Source organism: Stegastes partitus, unplaced genomic scaffold (assembly GCF_000690725.1).
Source record: "Stegastes partitus isolate 25-593 unplaced genomic scaffold, Stegastes_partitus-1.0.2 Scaffold183, whole genome shotgun sequence".
Taxonomy (NCBI): Eukaryota; Metazoa; Chordata; class Actinopteri; family Pomacentridae; genus Stegastes; species Stegastes partitus.
The window spans coordinates 287,374-305,408 of record NW_007577914.1 but is presented as its reverse complement, the minus strand read 5'-3'; the positions used below and the strand labels follow the sequence as shown (position 1 = coordinate 305,408).

At 41.1% G+C, this 18,035-nt stretch overlaps 2 protein-coding genes across 3 annotated transcripts in view; one reads left to right on the top strand and one right to left on the bottom strand.

Annotated features, from left to right (window-relative positions):
- ccnt2a (cyclin T2a) overlaps positions 1–4,813 on the top strand; it is a 15,060-nt gene extending 10,247 nt beyond the window's left edge. The window contains exons 9-10 of one of the 2 annotated variants that reach the window (XM_008280138.1): positions 1,507–2,821; positions 2,998–4,813. In XM_008280138.1, the coding sequence (XP_008278360.1) occupies positions 1,507–2,821; positions 2,998–3,068 (1,386 nt within the window). In that variant the 3' untranslated portion in view covers positions 3,069–4,813. Of the gene's footprint in view, positions 1–1,506; positions 2,966–2,997 lie in introns of those variants that run through there. The other variant, XM_008280137.1, reaches the window with a different exon arrangement.
- Positions 3,679–18,035, bottom strand: map3k19 (mitogen-activated protein kinase kinase kinase 19). Its single transcript, XM_008280140.1, has 14 exons — positions 17,932–18,035; positions 17,603–17,718; positions 15,412–15,587; positions 13,642–13,702; positions 12,572–12,659; positions 11,725–11,847; positions 10,517–10,671; positions 10,245–10,279; positions 7,834–10,104; positions 6,831–6,935; positions 6,340–6,578; positions 5,970–6,222; positions 5,653–5,861; positions 3,679–5,527 (listed from the first exon to the last, which is right to left on the bottom strand). The coding sequence occupies exons 1-14, from the start codon at positions 18,033–18,035 to the stop codon at positions 5,383–5,385; spliced, it is 4,080 nt and encodes a 1,359-aa protein (XP_008278362.1). The 3' UTR covers positions 3,679–5,382.

Here is an 18,035-nt window from a genome sequence, read left to right as displayed (position 1 = left end):
GTCGCTCAGCAGAGCCTCAAACATATCTGTCGCTAATATTTCGACTCTGCGCATGTTTGAGGTATCTGATAGGGGCACGCTTTTGACTGCAGATGTCACACTGGCTTTGACTTTATCGTCGTGGATTACCTCATCTAATATTACAATTATGCAGTCTCTAACAGTTTCAGAATCAGTGAAGGGTCGTTTTTTTTTTTTTGGCGAAATTCCATGACACTCACAGTGAAACAGCCGTGGCCCTCTCTTGTGCTGTAAATGTTTTCACTAATGTGGAACAACTTCTTTTATAAGATGCTAGCAGGCTCTGCACCTTAGTCGCCCTCTCCTCTGTCCCTTCAGGACATGCTGTCCCAAAAGCTCTGTGTTTCTCAACATGGTGCCTCCGAATGTTATGTTCTTTTAATACTGACAGCCTTTCAATGCAAATCAAGCACAGTGGCTTAGAGTTCAGTCTTTGGGCTAATATAAACAAGTATTTTTCAGTCCAGGCAGGGTTAAAACGGTGATTTTCATTGTCAATTTTACATTTCTGACCTGTCAGTGACATTTTTTCGCGGTTGTCGTACTTGGAGAGAGTATTCTGGTCTGGCGTTGCTACAATACTGAAAGCGGTACGTTCAAGGACAAGAGGAACGGTGGGAATTTTAAAAACTCTCACAGCTCGGGTGCCTGATAGCTCAGCGGGTAGGGCAGGTGACCCATATACAGGGGCTATAGTCCCCGACGCAGTGGCCCGGGTTTGATTCCAGCCAGCGGCTCATTTGCTGCATGTCATTCCCCCACTCTCCTCCCAACGTTTCTCTGTCTGTCTTTCACTGTCACTATCATTAAAGGTGGAAAAGCCCAAAAATAAATCTTTAAAAAATAAAAGTAAAAAAATAAAAAAACAACTCTTACAGCAAATATGATTTAAATGCGTTTTTGCGACTTACGTTGGGTAAGTTGGGGATGGGCCAGTCAAAGGGGGTCCGCTAATTGAATAGCTTTGATATAGGATCTCAGCTGCTCAAAAGTTTCTTTGTCATATTTTGTTTCATAATACACCAAATGTTTTCAGTGGGTAACAAGCATAGATCTGCAGGCAGGCCAGTGTAGTCCTCTGACTCTTTTACTATGGGGCCATGGTGTTGTGGTGCAAAATTGATGAAGTCAGTAAGGCCTTTTCCAAAAAAGTTGGCATTTGGATGATGGCATATGTTGCTCCAAAACCAAATATATATCTTTTTGATTTATTTTTGATATGCTGTCTTTGCATAATTTTCAGTTAAATTTAGTTTTACTCAGTCTGTTTTTATTTACATCTTACACAGTGTCCTAACTTTTTATGCAACAGGAGCTTAAAAAGGGGGTTGTAAAATTTCAAATACTTTATGCAGAATTACATGCTGCAAAAAAAATCCTGCCACTTCAAACATTTTACAAATTGTCCTTGTTTTACGTCAGAAAAAGGTAGCAGTTGCCTAAAACGATGCTCTTCACATCCTTCCAAATCTTTCTTCCCTCTAGGCAACACAAGCTGCCAAAAAGCCCAAGAGTGAAAATGCCCAGTTGACGGACAATTCATTTGCTGGGCCTTCAATGCTCCAGGACCAGGGTGATGCTGCACTTTCTGGAGTTCCCTCATCCAACCCAAGTTTTTCCAAAGCAGGCGCTGCTTTCCCTGTGCCCATGCCTGGCCAGTCCAGAGGAGCACCTCTGTCTCTGGACACCATGGCTGCCACATACCATCCAGCCAGCCATAGTGAATGGCCCCAGGGCAACCAGAGCCAAGCAGGGTACCCTTCTGCCTGTATAAAACAGGAACCCCTCAGCATCCCTCTCCAGGAGCCGACACTCTCCTTGCAAACCTCCACTTCCTCTTTGCTACAGCAGCCGCCTATGTACAGGACAGAGAAAACAGTGGATTTCAACCCTGTCAAACAAGAACAAAAAACTACTGGTGGGAGTAGTGTGAGCAAACATCAGCCACCTCAGTCTGCTTTCCCTCCACCAGCTCAGCCTCCTCCACCACAACCTTCTCCAGCTCAGAAGCTGTCTCTAGACAAGTACAGAGAGAAACATGCTGCAGAGCTGGCTGTCTCTGGACAGAAACGTAGGCAAGAGCAGCATGAAAGAATAATGGACTTTGAAGCGAAGGGGGATTTGTTGTCCTCTTCTACCTATGCACCATCCACTATGAGCCAAGTAGACCATAGAAAACATTTGCAGCCCCACCAAACATCTCATGGTGGTGGTGGCAGCACCACTGCCTCCCCAATGAAAATGAAAGTCCCTTCCTCCTCATCATCAGGGCAAGATAGACGCCATCACAGTGACAAACGGGACAAAGGCTCAATTAAACTCCGCCTGGCTGTTCCTGGGTCCAGCGGCAGTTCACAGCTGGATAAAAGTGGACAACCAAGCAAAGATGAACTTAAGATGAAGATAAAAGTTTCATCATCCGAGCGCCACAGCTCATCAGATGAAGGCATTGCCGCCAACAACAACAAGAGTAAACATTCCAGCCCGCTGGTGAGCAAGGAGAAACAGCATCGTGGAGCGGAGCACAACCCCCATCGCTACCACAAGCACAGTAACCCCCACCCGCACAGTGGCAATGGACGAGGGGGCACCGAGGGGCCAGGTGGTGGGGTAGGCCTGTTGCGGGGGCCTCCAGGATTGGTCAGCCTGGAGGGAATGGCACTTGCTCCTCCTGGATCCACATCTTCTTCACGCAAGAGGGTTTACTCCGAGGCCAGCCACAACCACCACCCTTCGTCCTCATCCTCCACTTCTTGCTCCAAAGTGAGCAAAATCTCCAAGGGTGGCACTGGTGCTGCAGGTACTTCATCTTTTTCTCCCCCCTTTTTTCCTCCTTGCTCCTCTCCTGTACTGCAGTGTGTCTCATCTGGCTTGCAGCTCTATGGCTAACCTCCATCCCTCCCTCCCTCCCACCCTCCTTCTTCTCCTCCTTCTCCTCATTCTTGTTTCTCCTCCCCCCCCTCCTGTCACACCCAGGTGGGCTGCGGACCTCTCAGCAGTACCCTCCTAGTGAATCGCCACATGAAGTGGGAGAGCAGAGACACTGAGTCCACCAATTCTGCAGCCATGGCCAGCACATGGAAATGGCAACAAACTACCCACAGCTCAGACTATGCTCACCTCTTTGTTAAGTGCCCTAGGAAAATAACTCTTTATGTGATGATAAACCCTTTATTGAAAGGCAGAAAAAACTTATCTGCAAAAAAAAAGAAAAGTATTGTTGGACTTCTCAATTTCTGAGAGACAAATAAGGTGAAAATATTATGCTTCCTGACTGTCACATGTCTGGGCTGTAGGGCTCAGTCCTGTGTTTCTGTTAGTGTGTCAAATTGCTGCTTGGTTATTCTTCCTCCTCAAATGGGTCTCGAAAATGTGCAAGGTGGGTGTGTGTACGTGAAAGGAAAGGGTTGTGTGTGCGCTTGCATCAGGAGGAAAAGTCCCTTTCCTACATGTCAGATCTCCATATGGGAAAACACAAGTATTACAATTACCATAAAAAGCATGGAAGGTGCACTTTCTTCATTTTCTTCCTTTATTTTTAAACAAGTAATTTAATTGAATCACATTTCTGCAGTTGTATGGAGGAAGCTAGTGGCCAGCTAGAGATGAATTCAGTTTATGTTTGCTGGCATTCCATTTAGTACTGTTGGATGCAGATATTTTTTTTTCGGTGTAAAGTTTCATCTCCTCCATTACTTTCTTGTCTTGGTTTCTTTTTATACTTAAGTACTGTGCATATGATTTGCATGTTTCAATCATCAAAGGGATTTAAAAAGAGAGTGCTTACTTGCTGTTTACAGAAAATGGAGATAAATGTACATACATTTTTGTATGTTTAAAGAAAAAAAAGCTATACTATGACTACTCAGGTTTGGAGCTGCTTGTAAGTATAACAAGATAAATATAATACCTATAAAAGAGTTTTATTTTGTTGATCAGTGGATTGGGCATCATCTTGTGAATGATTGCAGCATTCCAGTGGTGTGTGCTTCTTACAGCCTTGCTATAGACAGTGATGTACTATAGGTTTCCATCACAGGAAATATCAGTTGATCCCCTCAGCAACTGGCACATCCAACACCTACTTATCACATCAGAGAGATGCAATTTGTACCAAAAAATATTTTTTGGACCTCTAAGTAGACCTTAAGCTGGATGCCAAAGGTTGTGCCTCAAAAAGAAAAAAAAAAAGCTGATACAGACAGTAGTAGTGTGCTCTTAAAGTTTACATAACCCTTTTTACTTTGAAGTGCATGAGACATTTCATGACATGAAGCTGTAGCCCCTCTGATGTCAGCCCAAAAAGGGGACACATTTCTTCAATCAACCATGACTGGGGTACTGTTCAGGAAAAATATTGCTGGCTTATTTCAACGTTAGAGCAGTGACTAATTGGCTGTATGCAAGATGATCCCCCTGATATGTAGGAAACCTCAAGTATCTGCAATGTTGACATGCTTGATAGGTTTTTGTGTCTCTGACTTCCTCATCTAAGTGGTTGAATTTACAATTACAGCAGTCCAGACACAGCGTCCCATCACTTTCATACAGTAAACACTCTGTTGTTTAATATCTTGACATCACCAAGTCCCCTCTGTTCCTGACTGGGGTACTGTTTTGTTTTGGAGTGTGCAAAATACGTAAAAAGACTGAGGCTGAATTGTTTGTACCCTGCTTAGAGACTTACAGTTGGGCACAGAACAAGGGCAGTTTTAGACAAATGAGCATAAGCCACTCTTCTCATCCCCCCCTTTCATTTCAATATTCCAAATAAACTTCGAAGTTGCCACTACCCTGACACTATAAATTCTGGTTGTTTGTCATTTTATCACACACAGTGTTGTCGATCCATTTGCCGAACTCTAGGAGAAGAGACACTTTGTATTGTGTTGAATGTAAGGAAAAGCTGTCAGTAGCATGTTGTTTGAGCACAATTGTGATTTCACATCGATTCAAACGAAAAGCTAAAAAGTAGTAGTTCACATTTGATGCTTATTTCATTGTTATACTGCAGTATAGATATGACATTTTATCAAAACATTTATAGACCATGCAGCACAGAAACCTGTAGTTGCACTGTATAGATTTACAAAGAAGGTATAAAATTGGCACATTTATAAGAAAACTAGAGAAAAAAACCCAAGTTAGTCACAAAAATCTGTCTATTCATTCACATTTTTTAGGTTCTATTGTATCAAAAAAAATTATAAAAGTGCTTTTATTTTGAAACTTCCATCCTAACATTGACACTATTGCTGCTTCACTGGTGATAGGTGCTGAGCCCTTCTTGGCTCACAAAACAATACTGGATGTTTTGAGTCACCAGTATGAATCAACTAATCTAATGCCCTCTTAAACATTTTAACTCCTGATTGAACCACACAGTCCCTCTGAGTGACCACAGCAGTTCTTCTTCTGCGTTTCCCAAGAATTCACATCTGTCTCGTTTTTGGGGATGAACGAATGTTTCAGCAGCTGGTCAGCTGATGGACGTAGTTTCTGGTCTCTAGAGATGAGAGAAAATCAATGGGAATTAGAGATGAGAACTTGCCTCTCTGATGTAAATCAGACTGAGGTTACGAAAGACATTTACCAAGGTTTGTGCTTAAAGGAGAGGACAGCAGATCTCACCTTGTCAAGCAAATATTCACAAAATCTTTGGCATTATCTGAGAATGCATCTGGTAAAGAAGGCATCAGCCCTCGCTGAGCCCCAATGTAGAACAAGGCAGCCATCTTGTCCATGTGTGCCAGTGGGGGTTTGCCTGTTGCCATTTCAAACACTGTGCAACCCACACTCCATATGTCAGACTTCCTGCCATATCCTGTCTCATTGATAACCTAAGGCATGGAAAAGATGAAGGAGCAGTTAGGAAAGGTTGAAAACTAAGTTTATCAAACTCATGCAACTTAACAAAAACAAAGACCACCTGGATGGGTCCTGTTTACCTCTGGTGCCATCCAGTACGGTGTGCCATGAACAGACTTGAGCAGGTCTCCACTGTTAGAAGCTGTGTGGTTTAGAAAACTGAGACGTCGTGCACAACCAAAGTCTATGAGCTTGATGATGCCAGTCGGCATCAGCATGACGTTGTTTCCCTTCAAGTCCCGATGAATCACCCTGTTGAGGTGAAGGTAGGCCACCCCCTCCAGGATCTGATGGGTGTATAGAGCCAGGACTCGCTCTGGCAGTGGACCAAACCTGGGGGCAGTAGAGAACATTGTGTATTGAAGGCACTTGTAGTTTATAACAGATGAGGCAAGCGCTACTTGTCAACAGAGATGTCATGCTAAGCAGTCGAATGATTTAACTGCGAACCTGTGAAGGATGCTGGCAATGGATCCTCCTGGGATGTACTCCATGAAGATGGAAACCACGTGCTGATAAAGCGAGGTCCCCAGGAAGCCTACGATGTTGATGTGACTGAGAGTTTTAAGCAGCTCCACCTCACCCCGCAGGCGACTGTACTCTTTCTTTGCAGCATCAGGGTCGGAGGAATCCAGGCTCACCTGCTTCACAGCTATCAGCTGGCCCTGACTGGTGAGTCCACAGTACACCTGGTAAGAGAGAGCTGGTTGAACATGTAGACCTTCAGATGTGGATGATTTGGGGATTTGTGTAGGATTAATCTGTTTTGCGTGGTTGTATAAGGAGATGACTTTTCATTTGAATAGTGAAAGGCGGTAAGTTCTTGTAGTTGAAAGACCTACAGAGCACAAACTTACTGTGGCAGATGTTGGTTATTCTTTACATCAAGCAAAATCATTTCTTCTGCTTTTATCAGCATTTTTGAACACTGGAATACTTACTGTGCCATAGGCGCCCCTGCCGAGCACTTCACCCTTTGTCCATGTGATGGTGCCGTCTACAGCCAACCCAAAGCCAAGCAGAGCACAGGTGTCAAGTGGAACAACCTACAAACATACACAGAATGATAGTTAAAGTAACTGGGAGCCATAGGAGTTAACATGCAGAGTGAATCAGCTGAGCATCACTGAAAGATTGTGAAGACATTTTACTAAAAACAAAAAGGTTTTTGATGATCATTTTAACGGTGTCACTCTTCAAACGTAGTCTTTAGCTCCAACCAGGAAAGACTCTACAAGACTTGATGTAAATCATCACACCTCTCACAGCTCAAAGGCTTTATACATTTTCCCCCCCACATATGCAGTAGTAAAGACTTGTAAACAGACTTTGTCATATGAAATCAGATGAGTCCCCTTTTACAGAACTCCTTCCGGTAAAAGTCAAGTATTTTACCTTGTTGACATCTTCATATGGTGTTTTTTATTTGCTAGGAGATGCACCATAAGTGATACAAGCTGTCAACACAATGTCTGAATATTATCACCTTTAAACTGCAATATACCAGTGATAGTCTCGAAAACAACCATTTGTCACGGTCAGTTCTCACATAGCCTCACTTTAAAGGGATTACCCAGTGTTTTGTTTTTTGTTTTTTTTTTCAAACATAACGTTTTAAATCAAGACATAACGTTTTAAATCAAGTACATTTAGGCCTGGTCAACAGTAATATGGATATTTTACAAAACATTTTTCTCTACGTTTGAGCCACACATCCACACAAAAGGTCACTGAAAGTTTTTCTTTTAAACAACTTCTAAAGTGAAGAGTTGTAAAAACTGGTTTGTGTGTATATGTATATAAAATAGCCTCACTGTTTTTAGATGTCTTTCTCCCCTAAACAGTCCAAAAAAATGTGTACTTATAAAGTAGTTATGCCATATACTGTGATAATGACATTGATCCTTCATTTACTTTTTTTTTTTTTAACTGCAAAAAATGGACCTCAGGAAATGCATTTAATCCTGATGCAGGACCAACCTCTTTGTTGGACTCCGTTCTGCTCTGTTCCAGGTTATCAGGAAGTGGTCCTACAGATACATCTCTCTCATCCAGTGAGATCAGCTCCTCTGCCAGACACTGCAGTAGGTCATCTGTAAGTGGCCCGTCCCCCGCCTCATCTAGAAACTTCTGGTAAACTGGTGACATGATGGTTTGGCTGCCGCTGCTAGACGATGTCCATGTGTTGATCTTTGGCTGTTGAGGACTTTGAGATAAGATGGACTCTGGGATTGGCCGGTGTGCATTTACCGTTGATGAATTTGCATTTGTTTCTTGCATAAACATGTGTGTGGGACTATAGTCTTGAGCATGAGGGGAAGCTGTTGGTAGAGTTTTGCCATCAGATTTTAATGTTTCAGACTCATACCTTAAAAGAGCCTCCTCTATGGTAGATGACATGTGACTGTCATGCTTGTCTTGTGCAGTGTTATGATAGATGTCTACATCCTTTGTAAGGACTAACTCAGCCTCTAGTTTAGGAATATTCTCTGTTTTGTTGTTTGACACAGGTGTGAGGTGAGGCTTCATCCTGGACGACGCTGATTTTGCTTTGCTTTTAGCTGAAACTAGCGTACTCTCCTCTGGGCTTTTCCTTAGTTTACTCTGTGCTGGTTTCAGTGGCCTGTGTTTGACCTTATGACTCTGGTTTGTCTTCCTAGATGGACAACACTGCACTGGTTTCTCCACTGGTTTTTCACAAGAGCTGGAAACCCGGAGGTTTTCATAGATCGGACCAGAAAACATCTCATAGATGGCTGGCCCTTCATTCACATTCTGTATCTGCTGAAACATGTCTTTGTAGGTGATGAGGTCCACTGCAGATTTTGACCTTGGTGTTTTCTCGCCTACACAGGACTTTTTCAGCTGCTGGGCACTTTTCATCTCCCTCACTGGTGTGTGCTGTTGAGTTCTGTTGCAGTTCAACTTGTCAGGATTTGTTCTTTTACACTGTGGATGATCCATCAGCTTCTTTCGTGGTGATGGTGTACTGGTGCTACAATGGGCGCCTTTAACAGATTTAATCTTTGATTTTACTTTAGTTAAAGGGACTTCTCTGCCAACAGCTAGCTCAGGGCTCTTCCTGGTTTTATCTTTGACTTGAGTGGAAAATGAGCAGTACTTCAGGTTGCTTTTGGACTTATTCCAGCAGGGGGTGCTTCGATTTTTATGTGCCAATGTGTTAAAAGACTGGATAGTTTGGCTGTTTGTTCTCTGGTCACAGTTCATGCTGGTTCTTTTCTCCTTGTGCTGGGCAAGCTTTAAGGCTTGAAACATTTTCTCGTCTCTTTTGGGATCCACATCAGACAGATTTAGATTTACAGGTGCAGGAAATAGCCGAGTTTTTCCCACAGCAGTTGCGGTTTTTAACTTTGCATCCACTGCAGTACAAACAAGAGGTTTGTCTGCCTGGTTTTCTTCATGACAGGAATCCTTCTTGTTCTGTTTCACATGCTGCAATTCATCTGTATATTTCCATTCAGAGCACACAGTGGCATCATCTTGGTCATCATTCACAGTAAATGTAATTCCATGGCTCATCTCGGTCTCAGACTCTCCAGAGTAGTCCACATTGCTCTCTGTTGTGATAGGTATTTCATTATTCACAGATATTTTAGCAAGAATCACCGTGTCTCCTTTTTGTGCACAGATTTTTTGGGCCTCAATGTCAGCAGATTCTTTTGTATAATTTATATGGGTTGTTTTGCCTGCAGAGTGAGAGTTCATCATTTTTTCAATGCAGAGAGGCTCACTTGTTTGATTGATAAGGTCTTCCTCCCGGTTACATGCTGATCTGTGGCTCAGTGGAACATGGCTCATCCTTGGCTCAGCTTTAAAATGCAGCCTTGTCTTTCCAGCCAGTTCAGCTTCAGAGGAGTTTAAACCCTTTGAATGCTGCAACAATCCATCCCCAAAAAACTTTAGATTTCTGCCTTCAAAATTTCTCTCATGTACATCCCTGTCATCATCCTCATCCTCCAGGTCGACAGAACTCTGGCTGCTGCTGCAGCTGGATCCACTTTCTTCACTGCCAGCTTTAGTGGTCAGAGGGCTGCTGCCCCAGGACAGCCTCTCTCTCCTCAGCTGGGTCCTGGAGCAAAGGGAGCTCTGGCTGATGGGCTTCAGGGGGACACGTTGCTTTAGTACTGTGGTGGCTCTGGGTCGGCCATCCAGGGGTGCCAGCAGCTTGGGAGTTCGTAGAACTGGCAAAAAACCCTGTGAAAACAGTAGAAGACCAATAATTCAGTGATAATGACTGGAGAGTTACACAAACTCCTATGTAGATGAAAAGAAGAATGTAAGTCTGACAAAAAAAAAAAAGATGGGTGAAGTTGATGTTTTTGGTTAAAACTCACCTTTTGCTCATTTACAGCATTTTGAGAGGCCAGCCCTGCAGACAGAGAGACATGACACATTTTAAAGGGAAAACACAATCATGTGTAAGCGCTATGAGATGACTTGTTGTTGTAAATATGCACGATACAAATAAAATTAAATTGAAAATTGAACTGAATTGAATCATCAGCAAATACATATATATATATATATATATGTGCACACACACATATATTTTACTCAAATACAGTAAATTCTGAGTTCTATACATGAGTTCTACATATATGCATACGACTCTGGATGTGTGCTCTGGCCTGCGTCATAGTGTTCGGACACAGTAGTGGTTCCATGATGCTGGGGGCAGACTGGCTGAGCTGGCTGGACTCCGCCACTGACAACAGGCTGTGGGAGGGTGGAGAGGCAACAACCACACTTCTTGTTCTCTGTCTGTCAGGGACAAATCAAAATCAATTTCAAGATTTTTTGTGAGCATCACAGAGCTGTTGTGCTGTTGTATAAGAAGTATTCACAATGTTTTAACCTTGTTCCTCTTGAAATTTTAACTCAAAAATTCCTTCAGGTTTAGTTTTCAACTTTAGGTTTTAATATCTTAGATTTCGGAATCTAAATCTAAATCTAAAGGTTAATTTTCTTCCACATTTGCCAATATTACCGGTACTTGAATCACAGGTGTAGCCAAGAGCTGTTCTGTTGAGGGACTCGTGCAGTGTAATGTCGTGTGTGAAGTGTATTCAAATGCTTGAGGCTTGGTTTGGGGTCACAATATGTTGTTTACAGCCACTTAGAGACATCTGTGCTGTAATTTTGTTTATAAAAACATAATAAAGAAAGAAAAGGTTGATTTTTCTCTTAGTATATTTAATCTAATGGTTCATTTCTATGCTAAAGCCGCACCCCTCTATTTACATGTGATAGTAACAAGCAGGGCAACATTTATTGATTTGTCTCCTTAATTAATATATAATGCTTAAATAATATGTATAATATATATTTATTTATATTGCACTCTAACAAACAAGGGTTTACAAAGCACAGACGAAACAAAAGTAGGACACTCAGAAGATACATAACAACACTTAAGGTTAAAACAAGAATACAACAGAAGCAAAAATTAAAAATGCAATATGTCAATAATAATAAATACAAATAAGATAATAAATGAATAAAGCCTCAGTTAGAAATTAAAAGCTTAAGCAATACAGAAAGTCAAGGAAAATCAGTGATTTAAAAGAAATCACTGTTTCTGCAGTCCTTGTGTCCTCATCCTCATTTCAGAGCTGAAGGGTCCTGATGGCAAAAGCATCCTTAGATCTAAGCCTCAGCTTTGGAGCAGCCAAAAGGACCCACCTGAGGATCTAAGGCTGGACCTGGGCGACATTCAACTACCTCAGTCAATGGAGAGAAACCAAGTTTGAGGCGATGTGATGTTGTCTGCTAGAGCCTTTCTTTTAGCTTCTGGAGTATAGCAAGTGTGTGTACCTGTGTGTGGGGGGTGTCGGCTGGCAGAGAGTCCTGGTGCTCAGCAAGCCAGGTGTCGGAGGAGCATCCACATGAGCCCAGTGTCTGCTGGTTTTGCTCAAACTGGGCAGAGACATACCTCTGCTGAGGGAAACAAAGTCATATCATCAGTGTTGCCAGTAGGAGAGAGTATGTGTGTGCTAAATGAAGTGTGTTGGGGCCCATTTGTGAAATTCCTATAAACAATAATTATTTAAGAAAATGACCTTCAAGTTCTGTTTTTGAGGACAAAAAAGGCTCACTTTACTTGCATCTCTTCCTATTTCTGGAAGCTGATGCTATGAAACCAGAGAGCAGCTCAAAGACCTTTATTCTCCTTGGAGAGTTTGGACTTGACTCAGTGGGGAGAGCTGCTCATAACAGACAATGGGCTGATTCACCGAGGCCCTCTCTCCCCCTCTGTCTGTGTTTGGAACCTGTTCGTGTAGAACAGGTTGTCCTCTGGACACGGTGACAGGTGCCTGCATACAGGTCTGCGAGTGAAACCAGATAGGACACTATTCTACTGTTGGTGTAAAAGTAAGATGCATGTGTTAACCAGCCCCGGAGGAGTGCACCATGTATACCAGAGACTGTGTGTTTGTGTTGACTGTACGTACGTTTAATGTTTGTGTGTTACATATGAACAGATGTGTTCCCAGCAGTCAACACTGTCAGTGCTTTCAGCCCAGTGCCATCAGCTTGTAAATGATTTTCTCTATATTTTAAACATATTACAAAAGAAAACAGCAAAAAAGAACATGTGTTTTTTTATATGTTGTGTGTGTGTGTGTGTGTGACAGAGATTGTGAGATTTCATCGTGCCCACCTGTTCCTCCTCCCTGTGTCCTGATAGGTCTGCCTGATGTCTCTCAGTGTTTCCATGGCATTTTGGAAACAGTCGGGGATCCCCTTATCTGCACCAGAAACACACAGTTACACTTGAATGAGGTCAATTACATTCTCCCAGTCTTCATAGTGACACACTAATTTGAAATGAATTCACATATCATATTTATGGCTTGTTAGAAGGTAAAAAGTGTATTTATCATTGCTGCAAAACATATATTTCCAAAAAGCAGAACAATGTTACTCGAGGACTGTCAAAGTGTAGCACCTCTATCATTCAACAAATGTCGTCTGTTCTACATTCCAAAGACACATCATAGCACAAGACTAATCCTTGATAACTACGCAACCATAAACCTTTTGTTAGTAAAACTTTAAGGAGCTATTTTCCAAATAAACTAGGCAACATATACAACATTACAGCATTCACATTCAACACATTAATGCTCACTATTGAGGAAACAACTGGCATTACCTGTTTCTAAGCCTGTTGGTCCGCTCTGCTCCCATACTGAGATAACTTTAAAGGGTTTTTAAAAAATCTCTTCGCTCTTGGCTAAGACCCTAATCAGTACACATTCATGCTGAATATTTTCTACACCATGATTCTTCGCTGTAACAGAGATATCCTCTCCTCTAACATCCCCTGTTTCTCTCTCTGTCTAAACCATGCGGTTGAGGCTGAGGTAAAAGGCAGGTTTCTCAGCTGAGAGCTTGTATTGTGTAGGAGACCCCTCCCATCCAGGCACGCCACCCTCAGCCCTCCCCTCCCTGTACAAGGTAACTTGATCTCACGGCCTATTTGGGATGCTGACTGTTATGGCTCTTTCTTACTGTCAGGTAGGTAACTGGCATCCAAGGCATACATTTCACATCACCTTAACATTGTCAGTTCTATTTAGTGCTGGCTTACGTTTGTTAAGTTTCTCTGCTATCCCTTGACCCTCTAGGACTGACGACACAAGTTTTATCATTATCTAAAAAGTGTACAAAACGGTTGTGGCCTTATTACCACCAGGCTCAGACCATTAGAACCTGTGAAGTTGTTACCTTGGTTGAGGTCTTTCTGATGGTCAGACAGAGGAGGACACCCTTGAGACTCTAGCACTTCCTGGAAAGAGTAAAGGTGAGGCAACTCATTTATTACATCTTCCAGTCTTAAACAAGATGGAGGCTGGTCTGCAAGTACCAGCCAGATTTTCACTGTAAGAACTTTAAAAATGAAAAAAACCCCAAAACAAAACATGTGAAACAGGACAAAATTAAGGAGAGGGGATTTTATTTAGTCACCTGTACACTACACAAGACACAAAGATGATTATTTCTCAAGTTTTCTGAAATGTTATGTTTAGAACTGCCAATGAAGTATTATCCCTCTAAATGTGTGCCATACAGCTTCAAAACCAGCTTTAAAATTCTTGATTTGTTTTGATGAAATATTGGAGGTAAATGTTTTTCCTGAAGGGATTTTGAATATCACTTTTGATATCAGAAGTGGAAAAAGTTGTTTGAGAAGTTTGAGGAAAAAAAAAAAAAAAAAATTAGAAAAAAGCAGCCTTCAGGAATATGTATTGTAAAGTTTTACAAACTTTTAATGGAAAATACTCTTTGTTTGTTAAACAAAAAAACAAACAAAAAAACCCTCATCATAATAAACGTTGTGCAGTCGGTTACTTAACATAAGACTTTTTTTTTGCTGTAGAAGTTTTCTAAAATTGTATGTTTAAATATACAAATGAGGCATTCTTTCATTATGCAGTAATTTGCATAAATGTCCAATAGACAAAGCATAATAAAATAATTACCTGTACTTACACATTGGACATATTATTGAGGAAAAAATAGGCCAATATGTCCAAATTTGCTAGCGCATAAAAATAATGATGTTTTTGCCTGTATTCGTTAATCTCATATTGAATGTTTTAATGTCTTGTTTTTCTCAATTAATCTGTAAATTATTTCTCAAAACTTACAGCAGGGCAGGTAGAGATTATTAGAAAACCCTGAAGTGCTAACAAACCACAATGGCTCACATCTGACTTCAGAACTGGTAAATTCCATTGGTTATGTTCACAGCAACAAATGACTGAAGCCCTTTTCAGGTGGCAATTTTAGAATTCAATTCTCTAAACATTCTATTATAACAGTTATTATGACTATGTTTTGATTTATTAGTAAACCCTCTGTATAAAGTCTATTTTCTTTACCTGTTTAAATGTACTTCACGTACACATTACAACTGTGTCAGAAAGAAACTGTAGCTTTTCCCTGTAAACCACCTGTTTTTCTCCTCCAGTTAACCAGCTGCCTCTATGAGGACGTCCACAGTACGATGGTATGACAGCTAAGTGTCAGCTACACCAGCCACTGACAGACACAAACACACACACTGAGCCAATTACTGATGCACATATTTGTCTTCTGGGTGACCACTCCCTGCCCTTCTGTCTGTGTTTGTTCATTCTGGCTACTTGAGAGCAGCTATGAGTGAACCTCACAGACCAGTCTGCACTCAAACAGATAAATACAACATCAGTCACAGAGACTATCCTGCTTAATCTGTAGATGAAACCATTTAAAACATATACGAGGAACTAATTGTATGTTTCTTGACCTGCACAATAAGTTTCTCAGTCTTGATTTCTCAAATGTGAATCATAAAGGGTTTGGTTGCTGTCATGTTGTTTCCTCAAAATCTGGAGAATTTAATACAATCTTTCCCCCAAAGCTCTCAAAGAATGATAGGAGCGTTGACATCTTGATATAAAGGTGACATTTCTCAGCATCTCCTTCTAAAGTGGTTTGCCCTTTATCACTTACCCTGGTATGGCTGTATAGTAGAAAGTGGTGCTGATGTGTCAGCGTGGGGGAGGCTCCTGTCGACTGATTAGGATAAAGGCTCTCAATGTCCAACTCTATGTCTGAATCTCCAAACTCTAAGTCCAGATCCTGGTATGAGTGTTTGTCATGGGCCAAGGGTGACACAGGGACAGAATCTGCACAAAATCAGAAAAAAAAATTCCCTTTCAAGAAAAGAAACTGTGGTCTCTGCAGAAAAACTCCAAATCCACACTTGGGTCCACACCTCTGCACCTTGGGCTCAGTGGGCTGTTTACACAAGGTGGGGGATTAGAGGCAGTAGGAAAAGTCAAAAAAAAAACAAAAAACCTTCTTTTACCTTAAAATGTTTTCTATGTCTGTTTATCCATCCCCCCTGCGTCACCCTGTTTCTGTATCACCATCCTTGACACAGACTCTGACCCATACACCCATGAGGGCTCTTAGCAGAGTGGCCTCTCAGACAAACACAAACAAGCCTTTCTTATAGCTTCCCACGGAAGTGCAGGCTTTGAGTTTAACTGCAGAGGTCTCACTCTGAAAAACAGGATTATGAAAGAACTTGGTATGCCATTTGTGTGTATGTGTGTGAAAAAAGGAAAATAAGAAAGTGTGTGTACTTACACTTTATCTTTAATGGGAGAATATAATTGTATTTTCTACACATATGCCACATGTGTACTTTACAGTAAACACACAGTTTAATAAGTTAGTGATGAATTAACCAGTAACCAATGGAAAACCGATAACACAAGTAATAAGTGAGTGGCTACTTGTTTAACATTACCTTTAGTTCATCTGCAGGCAATGATACAAAAACTAATGAACAGGGAGACTTACTTAATAGTACTAAGAGTTGTGTTTTTTTCAGATCATACATGTTGCATGTAGCGCTGCATGGAAGAAAACAGCATATAAAAGAGGGGACTAACTATGTGAAACTGTGTTACATTGCAGGGCTTAGAAACAGGACCCTTTTCACCTCATGGAAACTTCTCATAACTGCAAAATCCAATAACATTACAATTCTTCTGAGAGCAACATAACTCAATAATCCCTGCTTTTAGGAAAGAAGCTCACATGCACAGCTGAAATGCAGAATTTACTCACAGCTTTAACGCAACATAAAGTACATTTCTGTGAATACAAAGCTGTAAAGACAACACTAACATTTTATCCCATTATTAAACAAATAAAATAGTAATGGAGCAACATGAGCATTCATTTACCGGTACTTTTTTTTTTTTTCCACTGTCCTTTCAGCTCTGTCCACCAACTCTTGAACTGAATTCTCCACTGTGTTCTGAAGCTAATTGCTGACTTTATCTGTCTGCCAGTTGTGAGATGTAACTAAGTATATTTGCTCAAGTCTACAATTTTGAGGTATTTGTACTTTGTGTGTATTTCCATTTTCTGCTACATTATGTTTCTACTCCACTGCAAGTTAGGGACCAAAAATGTATTTCTTAACTGCACTATATTTATGTAACTGCTGTTACTAGTTACTTTGCAAAATCTAATCAATAAAGAAATTGTCGTGTAATATTAAGCTTCACCGATCACTAAAGTGAAGCTAGCAAGCTGGTAAACTGTTTGTAGTAGCTGAAACACCTTTACCTGTTTAAAACATTAAAGCGATGAGCACATTAATGCACAATCCTTTTATTCTGAAATATGTCATTCTACACAATGTCTACTTCAAATTTTTAGTACTTTATATGTTTTTTCATGCCAATACTTTTGTAATTTTACATAAGTAAAACTTTAAATCCATGACTTTTACTAATAAATGAGTATTTCTACACTTTGGTATTGCAATTCTTACTTAAAAATTCTTAAATACAAGATCAGATTACTTCTTTGACCTCTGCTGTGTCCCAGCTGGAGCTCTGGAGGTCCTATATAAGCAATTAATCTGAGCTTTTTTGTTCAAATAGCGTCTTGATGCTTTTGACTATGATGCTAATTGGAGAGGTGAGACTGATATAAAGTTACAGGGTAACGCTGCATCTGTGTCTGCTTGGGTTCATGTTAGTGGGTTCATCTGTATGAGAGACTTTTCAAGTAATAAGAGGCTTTAAAGTGTGAATGACAGAACTTGTATGGCCTCTAAACCATGCTTTTTGATACATTCTCCCTGTATGTGTGTGTGTTTGTGTACGTTTGAGTATACCTGTGTGACTTAGAGCCTCCACCAGAACATGTAGGATCTCGTCCGCCAGACAGCTGTTGATGTGAGCAGCGTAATGCAGAGCAGAGCAGCCGTTGTGGTCTCGTGCCTGCAGATCACTGATTGAAAAGTCAAAAGGCAAATGGTACAAGTCTAAGTGGATGCTGGAGAACTTTAGGTATCGTTCCATCTACAATGATATTTCCTTTTGCTGTATCAGCTGCAGCCAAATATATTGTTTTATGTCAAAGCCACTGAATTCCTTTTTTACAAAAATGTTAAAGCGTGTGTATAAGGAGTCCACATATCAATATGTAGACGTGCTTCCTTACGCAGAAAGTCCCAGCAGTTCCTTGATCACTTCCACAGGTCTGTGCTCCCATGGCAACTGTGTCGCTATGCCCTCAAAAAGGTCAATGTCCCTGATGGCGAGCAT